General features: G+C 37.1%; 1 protein-coding gene across 2 annotated transcripts in view; it reads right to left on the bottom strand.

Annotated features, from left to right (window-relative positions):
• The window catches only part of Syt4 (Synaptotagmin 4), a 413,267-nt gene that overhangs the window by 11,706 nt on the left and 389,542 nt on the right, over positions 1-12,019 (bottom strand). For both annotated transcript variants that reach the window (XM_067137157.2, XM_067137158.2), the window contains exon 7: positions 5,017-5,210. In XM_067137157.2, the coding sequence (XP_066993258.1) occupies positions 5,017-5,210 (194 nt within the window). The remainder of the gene's footprint in view (positions 1-5,016; positions 5,211-12,019) is intronic.

The following is a 12,019-nucleotide window of genomic DNA, read 5'->3' as shown; positions in this document are numbered from 1 at the left end:
TCACTCACTCACTCACTCACTCACTCACTCACTCACTCACTCACTCACTCACTCACTCACTCACTCACTCACTCACTCACTCACTCACTCACTCACTCACTCACTCACTCACTCACTCACTCACTCACTCACTCACTCACTCACTCACTCACTCACTCACTCACTCACTCACTCACTCACTCACTCACTCACTCACTCACTCACTCACTCACTCACTCACTCACTCACTCACTCACTCACTCACTCACTCACTCACTCACTCACTCACTCACTCACTCACTCACTCACTCACTCACTCACTCACTCACTCACTCACTCACTCACTCACTCACTCACTCACTCACTCACTCACTCACTCACTCACTCACTCACTCTTCATTATAGACCACTATGCCTTTCAGTGTTCAGTTTGCAAGTCTGTCTGAATTTACTAAATGCCGCCACAATCCTATTTGTAACTAGTTCTGTACCCTTGTTTAGTTCTGTACTGTACTTATTTATTATCTTTAAATCATTAGAAACTGAGTCTAACCATCATCATCAACTTGGTCTCCCTCTACTCTTACTCTCCATAACAGAGTCCATTATTCTCCTAGGTAACCTATCTTCCTCTGGTCGCCTCACATCACCTCACCACTGAAGACAATTTATGCGTACAACTTCATCCATTGAGTTCATTCCTAACTTATCCTTTATCCTCTTAATCCAAGTACCCTCCTGCCATTTTTCCCACCTGTTTGTACTAGCAATCATTCTTGCTACTTTCATGTCTGTTACTTCTAACTTATGAACAAAATATCCTGAGTCCACCCAGTTTTCACTCCCGTAAAGCAAAGTTGGCCTGAAAACAGACTGATGTAAAGAGTTTTGTCCAGGAGCTGATGTCCTTCTTACAGAACACTGTTGATCACAACTGTAGGCTCACTGCATTAGTTTTACTGCACCTTGATTCAGTCTCACTTACTATATTACTATCCTGGGAGAACACACAACCTAAATACTTGAAATTATCTACCTGTTCCAGCTTTCTCTCCTCAATCTGATATTCAATACTCTCAGATTTCTTACCTACTGACATCAATTTAGTCTTGGAAATGCTAATTTTCATACTATACTCATTGCACCTATTTTCAGGTTCCAAGATATTACACTGCAGGCTTTCGGCACAATCTGCCATTAAGACCAAGTCGTCAGCATAGGCCAGACCGCTTATTACATTTCCACCTAACTGAATCCCTCCCTGCCATTTTACACCCTTCAGCAGATGATCCATGTAAACTACGAACAGCAAAGGTGAAAGATTACAGCCTTGTCTAACCCCTGTAAGTACCCTGAACCAAGAACTCATTCTACCATCAATAAATTTAAATCGCCCTCAACTTTAATAACTGCTGTGCACCGCTATAAAATAAATGCCAGAAATGGAACAACAGCCAGAATTTTCATACACAATGTTCAGTGATACATTCAAAATAATTGTATTCAACCAATAATCACATCAGAACAAAGAATTTGTGTAGTAAATCTCCTCGAACCATTCGGGTATATGTAGAGGCGCTTCACCTTTTTGGGGTCTCAATACATTTATCTTTACTCCAATATAATTGGATGTGAGGCTTAAGAACCTGAGATATCAGAATTCAGAGAGCAAAGTAGGCCTTAATTTCATCCTCAATTGTGCCAAATTTTTTGCCATCGTTAGATCCCTACGCGGATATACAAAATATTATCCACATCAGCACTTACTTCATCTGCACCCGCATCCACAAATGGTTATCCATGGATATTGTAAATATTTCACTCTGTTAACACAGTACAACAGGCTTGAAACCTGACACCAGAACCACTACAGTCACAGGTTTATGAGGGATTTTCTCTTGCAAAAACTACTGACGTATTGACCTTTGTTCCTTTCTTACATTAATTGCGGGTGGGAGCTTAGGTCAGATTTAAGGCTTTATGGTCTCACCATTCTTCCATACCACTGCTAAGGGTTACCTAACCACAAGCAAAAATAAGAGTATACCTGAGTGAATATCAATAAACATTATTTAGAAATTATCAGTAAAATTATCTGCACTGCAATACAGTTTGCATCCACCAAAACAATAACTTCACAGATATCAATCCGTGGACATCTGCATCTGTGCAGGGCTCTAGCCATCATCTGTTCTTTCTTTCCTATCTGGGTCCGATTATTGTTCTGTAGCGCAAATATTTGTTTCCTGCGCAATGTGGGAAAACAATGGGTCCATAAACTCCAAAAGTACAGACAACTCCAATACAGAATTATCTAAATATTTGTCTCTCAGTTCTCATGACACCCTTGTAGAGCCTGTAAAGTGATTACTAACCCACACCCAGTCACTGTGTTTTGCTTTCGTACATGGGGCTTTAGGTTCGATTTTACAATCATTCGTATCAGATGAACTGTCACTTTCACTTGAAATCTCTTCTTCAATATTATCATAATTGCCATCACTGTCCTCTGATTGCTGTCAATGGCCTTTACTATGCATAGAGCCATGGCTAGGAGACTGACTGACACCTGATGAAATGCTTGTGCTTTCTGTGGCTACAATCGGGAAATAAATTACAGTATAAGTTCTTAGAAGGAAAGCTGTAAGCAAGCCACATTCCTGTTCTTTTCATAAAAGTTTGCAGAAGGGAAACCCTGGCAAGGATGTTAAAATGTTAAAACTGTTAAATGTTAATTGGTGACACCACCAACATATTAACTATTAAATGTTAAATACAGTTTCATTTAACATTTTGTTCACACTTATAAACATGTTAAACCTGACTTCCTTTGTTTATACACAGTTAGTTCATCATATCAGTTTGTGTTAATAAACTCAGGTGGTGTACTGCATTTTCAAACAAAGACAATGGACTCAGATGCAGATTTGTCCTTTGTTATTGCCTATGTTGCTTCTTACATGATTTTGAGAAGGATGATGATGATGATGATGATGATGATGATGATTGTTGTTGTTTAAAGGGGCCTAACATCTTGAGAATGAAGGAAAAGAGAGTGTGGGTATGACAATGTCTGAATAGACGGCACAATGTGGATGAAATTCTGAATGAGCTTAAAGTAGAAGACAGGTTTGGATTTAAAAACTTTCTGAGAATGTCTGAGCATGATTGAATGTAGTTTATCTATACAAACTTTGCCAAAGCCATGCCGATACCACACTAACAATGAATTGATTTAACATGTTTCCCACTGGAAAACATGCCAGGATGTTAAATATGTTAACTTCAACATATCAAGTTAACATGTTAAGTCAACTATGAACCTAATGTTTGTATACATGTCAATTTCAACATGCTATTTTTAACATGTTTTTGTTTATAATCAGTGGAGACCTGGCTTAAGAGAGGAATTCCTCAGGACTGTATTATTGGACCTTTATATTTTCTTATATATGTAAATGATATGAGTAAAGAACTGGAAACAGAAATAATGCTTTTTGTGGTTGATGTTATACTGTACTGTATGCATAATAAAGGAGATTATGAGCGATTGCAAGAAGATCTCAAGAATGTTGTGAGATGGACAGCACACAATGGTACCGGTATGATGATAAACAGGGTGAAAAGTTAAATTGTGAATTTCACAAAGAGGAAAAGACCTCTCAATTTTAATTACTGTGTTGATGAGGTGAAAGTTCCTTATGGGGATCACTGTAAATATCAAGGTGTTAATAAGGAAAGATCATAATTGGGGTAATCACATGAATGGGATTGTAAATTCTGGTTACAAATATCACATGGTTATGAGGGTATTAAGGGGTTGTAGTAAAAATAAAGGGCTTACAAGACTCTAGTAAGACCACAATTAGAGTATGGTTCCAGTGTATGGGACCCTCACCAGGATTATTTGATTTGAGAACTGGAAAAAATTCAAAGGACAAATTGGGGCAAATATTCATTTACAGGAAGAGGAGATATGAATTGTATTAATTTACCAATGGAGAAGTTAAATGAATTTTCAAATTTTATGAAATTATTTAAAGAAAAGTCTAAGTAAACAACAGATAAGGAATCTGCCACCTGGGCGACTGTCCTAAATACACATCAATGGTGATTAATTGATGACTCTATGATTACTTGTTATGTTCTATATCTGTTATCCATGTAGTGTTTCCTATTTATAGAATTTTTTGATGGAGTTTGCTGTTGATGTGTCTTCTCTTTAGATTCATGTGCTGCCTTGGCTGCATCTTTCCACTAGGATAAATTATTTCTTCCAGTTTTATGAGGTGTTCTTCCAAATACATTCTCTTGTAGTTTTTACTATAACATTCCTGTATTATTCATTCCATTTGCAAGTCTTTATCATCTGTTCATTCTAGTATTGTGATCTCATCTAGTTGTATATCTTTTATCAAAACACAACCCTGTACAGTACATCTACAACTACTTCTCAACCCTCTGTAACTCAGTTTATTAGTTGTCTGGGTACTTTCTCCTCATCGATTTGTGGGTATCACCTCAACTGTACCATACATCCAGGTTTATCTACTGTGTTTATTTACAGTTTGATATTAATTTCTCTATTACCTATAACCTCCTGACATTGTCCTGAGTTTCTACCAACATTCTTACTCACTATGCTCACATCTATTTCTGCCAGCTGATGTTTGAAATATGCTGAATCCTCATAATTTTTACTCCTGTACAACAGATAAAGTCTGAATATTAAATGATATTGAAATAATGTGGTCTAGAAAGTAACTATCTAATTGAGAAATACAGGATCACAACTGTGAAGTTAGCAATAGTTTTATTATATCCACATTGCATTTTCCTCTTTGTTGTCCAGTCCTGGAAGAATGCACCATGTAATTAAATTACATAATTTACTTGCTCCTGTTTGTTTACACTTTTCTTGTTTACAATTTCTTCAGCATCTTCCTAACTGCTATCAGTTTTAAATTTAAAATTAAATAGATGTGTATTAATAAATGAAAAATATAGAAAATTAAATAATTTTTGATTTTCACTTACCTCATTCTTGGTAACTCTGTCCCAGTCCAACAGCAAGAACTCTAAGCTAACGTTGTCGAGGCCCTCTGCTCCAGCAGGAATGGTAAACACAAAGGATTCATTGAACACTGGGTTCAGAGTCCTCCTCTTCACATGGGTTTTCTTTTTGGCTATTCGCTGGTTATTGTACAGCAAGTACATCTTCACATATGGATCTGAAAAATAACATAAAATTGGATGATGTCATGAAGAAAACATTCAACACATTCAAGATAGAAAGTGAGAACAAAGATCTACAGAACCCACACTAGAATAAATTGAAGAATGAATCTAGTCAAAGGAACTGGTATTGGGCCTGTAGGTATAATTCTCTTTTTTTTCTTAAGCAAATGTTAATAAATAAGTTTTGCAGAATATTTTTAAGTGTATGGCTTTAGCTTACAATACTTTATGTCTGTCTAATATCTCCATGCATACTGCAGTTATTTGGTCATGTTGCCTTTAGAGGAGAAGAAAGTATGGAGGACCTTATGATCTTTGGCCAGATTCCTGAAAGAAGATCCCAAAGGAAGAATTTTATTACAATGGAGTGATACAATCAAGAATTGTTTTCTTTTTCTATCCTTTTTAAATAAATTTTTTACATTGCACTGACTTGGAGAGGTCTTGCTTGTGGTGACGATGGGATAGGACGAGGCTAGGACATCGAAGTCTTTGGGGCTGCCAATGGTGGAGTTTGAACCCACCATCTCCTGAATGTAAGCTCACCTCAAACTGTGTAGCCAATTCACTTGGTATGCAATCAAGTGTGTCACTGGCCATGCAGACAGGAAAGAACAAGAAAGAACAGTATCAAGGTCTTTCACAAAGATTCTCGTAGAATATTGTGATCCCCAGGAAAGAGGAAAACGAGGGGAGAGAAAAGTATAAATTACAAGTATAAACCATGTTTTACATTACAATTTGGTTTATGTCGCATCGACACAGATAGGTCTTGCGGCGACGATGGGAGAGGAAAGGCCTAGGAGTGGGGAAGGAAGTGGCCGTGTACTTACTTAACGTGTGAAAATGGGAAACCACGGAAAACCATCTTCAGAGCTGCCGACAGTGGGGTTCGAACCCACTACCTTCCGGATGCAAGCTCACAGTTGCGTGGCCCTAACCGCACGGCCAACTCGCCTGGTAAAACCATGTTTTAGATTGGATCATGTTTACAATGACTGCATAAGAAAGCAATTTGGTGTTGTGCTGATCCAGAAGAAAAATGCATGAAATCAATGGTGTGGACATGTGTTGTGGGAAGGAGCTGAAATAATGGCAAAGATGGGTTATACACTGGACGTTGTTGGAAAGAGACGACCTACAGCGATATACAACACGGTATGAAGAAAGTAAATTTACACCCTTATATGGCCTATACTACCTGCTGTCATTTCTTGATGGATATAGTACTTTTGCATCCATCTCTTGGCGCAGGCCAGAGCAAAGGGTAGCTTCCACTGTAGTCCCAATTCTTATCCATGGCTGTGGCAATATGGAAGCTGCTGAGGTATGTGTGGTGCTGAGTAATGCTATTCTACGTCTCAGTGTTATGAAAGGTGTTGTTCATAGGGTTAGTCATGCTCCATTAGCACTGTCTGGCCCAGTGAAGAAAGCAATGGAAAACTAACTCACTCCTCATCTTGCCTGGTATGCCTCATTTTGGTGTTGCCATTGGTTTTTGTGGTTTTCCTATAACGGCATAGCCTTTGGTGGTGCTATTTGAGGATCCAACCAGCCTGTGAGCTGATGACCTAACAGACAGACATGGCTTATAACAAAATCAAAAGGAAAGATAAAAGAAATAAAGTGGCTCTACCAACTGAAGATTGAGGAAGAGTTCTATTTCATTAAATCCTTTAGTTGACAGGATAAAGCTGGGATTTCCTTTTTGATAATGGTTTAACATCCATAGGAAACAATAAAAAACCATCTTAGAGCTGCCAGAAGTGGGATTCATATTCACCATCTCCCAAAATTAATCTGTCAGTTATGTGACCCAAACCGTGCTGCCTACTGACTTGGTGAAAGCTGGAATATACCAGAATTCTGTAAGTATATTTTTGGATGGTGAATTATTTTACAAAATACTGTGACTATCACAGGAAACAGGAGTGACCGGAAACCCACCCTGAAACTTTAATTAGAATTTTGTTGTTGTTGTCAACCGTGTCTTTCCCTGAAATATCAATTTGAACCTTCATATTTTTGTAGAAACCCTACATTTAAAATGCAGATGTGGTTAGAATTATCTTTTCGAATAGAGCATTTAATGCAGCCAATGGCCATTGTATATACAGAATAAATAAATAAATAATGATACACTACATCACAGTGCAATCTAGAATTCATCACAACATAATTTTGTTAAAGATTTACCGCTGAGTTAACAGTACATTATATTGTAACAGTCACAGTGATTTCCACAGCAACTGCATACACAATCTGGACCTGGCTGATGTAACAATTTTGTTACACACAGTCCATAGTGGAAAACATGTACAGCCAATCGAGTGACTATGTGTCTTAGATCAAACTCCTTATCCAGTCACTATAAACCATTGCATCGATGGCAACAAAATCTCTCCATATGTCACTCTCCTTTGATTTTAATTCGTGTAAAAGTTGTTCATATCTTGGTGTGGATGGAAGAGGTAATCAGAACCAAAGTTCCTCTAATAAAATAGTTATCAATTCATAGGTCAGTCATTAAAAGTGTGTACTTTTAAACACACAGAACCTTCTTCAGGTAAGTTGCTTTAACTTTTCCAAACATTGCCTAGTGCTTCTTCTTTAGATATGGCCATATTATCTCCAGACAGTATGTTACTATGGGTGTTATCTTTTGATGAAACAGTGTTATTGCTGTGTTAAGGAATAGTCCATTCAGATGCCTGATAACTTTCATTGCCTTGATTGCTGCATTAAATCAGTCTCTAATGTAGTGTAAATAGAGTGCCAAAGGTCTGAAACATGACACCCAGATACTTGAAGCTACTTGCTGTTTTAATGGGCCCATTTCCTGTGCAGAATGTCATTGATACTATTCTTTGTTTAACCATTTCACTGCTGCGATCGAATATACTTGAGCTGCCTGAAATGGTCCGCCAGTGCTGCGATCAAATGTACTCGAACAGGAATTTGTCCTGCTAGTGCTGTGATAGAATATACTTGATCTGCCTATAACTGTGTTGTATGCTTCTACTGTCTATTAGCCACAATTTATACCAATTAGTTTATATTAGTTCTGTAGGGAAACATTTTTCTATTATCACACAATTGTGAACATCATGTTTGAATTATGGCTGCTGCGTACGTTCTGCGCTGCCATGGTACTGAAATGAGCAGACACAAGTAAAAACATATTATGATTATAATAACAGGATTAAAACACAGGACTCAAAAGAAGACAGAGGACACAACTTACCTTAAAACCCAGAGGTGAGATATGGAAGGAGTGGAGAAGGAAACATCCCAATACGGTATGAACACTAATATCAAAAGAAAACCACCTTTTAAAGCCAAACAAAATGTACTTATTGAAAGATTAAGTTTTAGGATTAAATTGACAGAGAGCAAAATTAAGGTTTGAAATTAAATTAACAGAAAGCAAATTAAAGTTTAAAATTAAATTAATAGAAAGTAAATTCAGGTCATCATCAATTAGAAAATCCAAAAAGGTATAAATAATAACAATTCTTTAAATGAGAACAAGATTAACAACCAAGGGACTAACTCTATTTGAAATGCTGACGCAAAATGAAAATAGTTGAAACACTAAACCTATTATCATAATGTTTACTTAAAATAATAATTTCAGGGACATCTTCATCTCCATACTTTTAACAAATTCCCAGTAAATACATTCTCGACTTCTTTCTTAAACAATTCTCAATTTTCTATTAAATTTTGTTGGTATCAAAGGTCCCACCAAGTTTCCACAAGGCATATCTCCGAATCATTCCACTAGTTGGATTTTAAATGTTAGATAAAATATAAATAAACCAGAAAAATTTTAGCACAAAGAAGCAAAGAAAGTGTGCATAAATCACTTAGAATAGAAGAATTAAAGTAAAATACACCACAAACATTAAGTACTTCCACAGAAAAACAGCCATGCCGGCTTCCTCAATCAACAACAACAATCAGGTCGATTGTCATTTGCTCTGCATTAGGATGTGCCGGTCACTCCTGCAAGACACAGACCACTCAGACGAACATATCTGAAGTTATACTTAAATATGATAAACCACAAAAGATGATTAAAAACTAAATGAAGATGATCTGAGAAAGAATCTAGGGTGATCACACCCTACACAAAGATGCTTATCTCGTTTCCATCGTTACAGGCCAAGCCCGCAAGCCACCACGTTCCATTCCACCAGTTGACTACATGGTGACTCAAGACAGAATGGCAGGCTCCTTCTCACTCCATGTTACCATTAGACAGCTAGCAAGAAGCCGCATGCTCATTGGTCTGAGCAAACAAAGTTAGACTCGCTGCCACAGGGGAACAGCACTAAGAAGAAGAGCAGAGTCGAAGACATCCATAGATGAAATATGAGAGAAGCGCACAAGGGCGAGGTAAAGCTTTAAAACCAACTTGTGACATCCAATCACAGAGAAGATAAAAGCAGAAGAATAATGGGAAATAAATTTCCAGTAACACAAATTATTTCTGTTTCCACCTCCTCAGCTGTGAATAGTTCTGTATCCTCTAAAATTCTGAGATAGATTTTACAGTCATCTAGTGGGCAAGTGTCTTTCCCTTGTAGAACAATTCGAAGATGGTTCTCCCATACTTCTTTAAATGAGAGAACTGATCAAAGGAGAGTGTCATCAGTTGATTGCCCCTTAGCATGCAGGAACATAACACAACAGTTTGCTCTACTCCATTGCAGAATACAGAATCTAGCAGCATCCAATTAAAATTGGAAAGATTCAAAGGTGTCATCCACTTTTTTCAGATAAGGATTACGTGTTGTAAAACTCTCTCACCTCACTATAGAATGTTTTTACCTCTACAGATGATAGACCTAGTAATTTAATAGATTAACAGTAATTTAATAGATATATACTCGCCAGATATTGTAACAGGAGTTGAATCATGGCTGAAAAATGATATAATGGATGCAGAAATTTTCTCACAGAACTGGAGTGTGTATCGTAGAGATAGGATAGGAATGGTGGGAGGGGGAGTATTCATTCTGGTGAAAGAAGAATTTGTAAGCTACGAAAAAGTTAAAGATGGAAAACATGAAATATTAGGTGTAAGGCTCATTTATAAAGATAATAGGCAACTTGATATCTTTGGAGTGTACAGACTGAGAAATGGTAGTTCTGACACTGATTCAGAATTATTTGATAAGATAATCAGCTATGTGGGCAACAACATGGAAAGGAATGTGATTGTAGTGGGTGATCTCAATTTACCAGATGTCAATTGGCAAGGAAATGTGAATGACAGGAAGCATGACCAACAAATGGCAAATAAGTTAATGTGGAAAGGACAGCATATTCAGAAAGTGATGGAACCAAATAGAGGGAAAAATATCCTGGATGTGGTGCTGGTAAAACCAGATGAGCTCTGTAGAGAAACCGAAGTAATAAATGGTATTAGTGAAGAAGCAGTTTTTGTCATAGTTAAAAATAAATGTGATAGAAAGGAAGGTCTTAAAAGTAGGACTGTTAGGCAGTACCATATGGCTGATAAAGCAGGCATGAGGCAGTTTCTAAAAAGTAACTATGACTGGTGGACAGCGGTAAATAAAAATGTAAGCAGACTCTGGGATGGGTTTAAAGCAATTGTTGAGGAATGTGAAAACAGGTTTGTACCTTTAAAGGTGGTAAGGAATGGTAAGGACCCACCTTATTATCATAGAGAAATAAAGAGATTAAGAAGGAGGTGCATATTGGAAAGAAATAGAGTTAGAGATGGCTGTGGAAGTAAGGAGAAACATTGAAGGACCTTACTAGGAAATTGAATGGAGCAAAGAAAGCAGCTAAGGATAACATGATGGCAAGCATAATTGGCAGTCATACAAATTTTAGTGAAAAATGGAAGGGTATGTATAGGTACATTAAGGCAGAAACTGGTTCCAAGAAGGACATTCCAGGCATAATTAATGTACAAGGGGAGTGTGTATGTGAGGATCTTCAAAAGGTAGAAGTATTCAGTCAACAGTATGCAAAGATTGTTGGTTGCAAGGATAATCTCCAAATAGAGGAGGAGCCTAATGCTAAAGTATTAAAATTTGTCTATGATAACAGTGCCATTCACAATAAGATACAAAAGTTGAAAACTAGAAAAGTGGCTGGAATTGATAAGATTTCTGGGGATATACTAAAAACAATGGGTTGCGATATAGTACCATACTTGAAGTACTTATTTGTTTATTGTTTGGTTGAAGGAGCTATACCAAATGAATGGAGAGTTGCTATAGTTGCTGTATATAAAGGAAAGGGTGATAGACATAAAGCTGAAAATTACAGGCCAGTAAGTTTGACATGTGTTGCATGTAAGCTTTTGGAAAGCATTCTTTCTGATTATATTAGACATGTTTGCAAAATTAATAACTGGTTCGATAGAAGGCAGTTCGGTTTTAGGAAAGGTTATTCCATTGAAGCTCAACTTGTAGGATTCCAGCAAGATATAGCAGATATCTTGGATTCAGGAGGTCAAATGGACTGTATTGTGAATGATCTGTCTAAGGCATTTGATAGGGTTGATCATGGGAGACTACTGGCAAAAATGAGCACAATTGGACTAGACAAAAGAGTGACTGAATGGGTTGCTATATTTCTAGAAAATAGTTCTCAGAGAATTAGAGTAGGCAAAGCTTTATCTGACCCTGTAATAATTAAGAGGGGAATTACTCAAGGCAATATTATTGGACCTTTATGTTTTTTTATATGTATAAATGCTATGAGTAAGGAGTGGAATCAGAGGTATTGTGTATGATGTTATTGTGTATAGAGTAATAAA

Source organism: Anabrus simplex, chromosome 1 (assembly GCF_040414725.1).
Source record: "Anabrus simplex isolate iqAnaSimp1 chromosome 1, ASM4041472v1, whole genome shotgun sequence".
In the NCBI taxonomy this organism is placed as follows: Eukaryota; Metazoa; Arthropoda; class Insecta; order Orthoptera; family Tettigoniidae; genus Anabrus; species Anabrus simplex.
The sequence above is the reverse complement of the archived record's forward strand: the minus strand, read 5'-3'. Positions and strand labels throughout refer to the sequence as shown.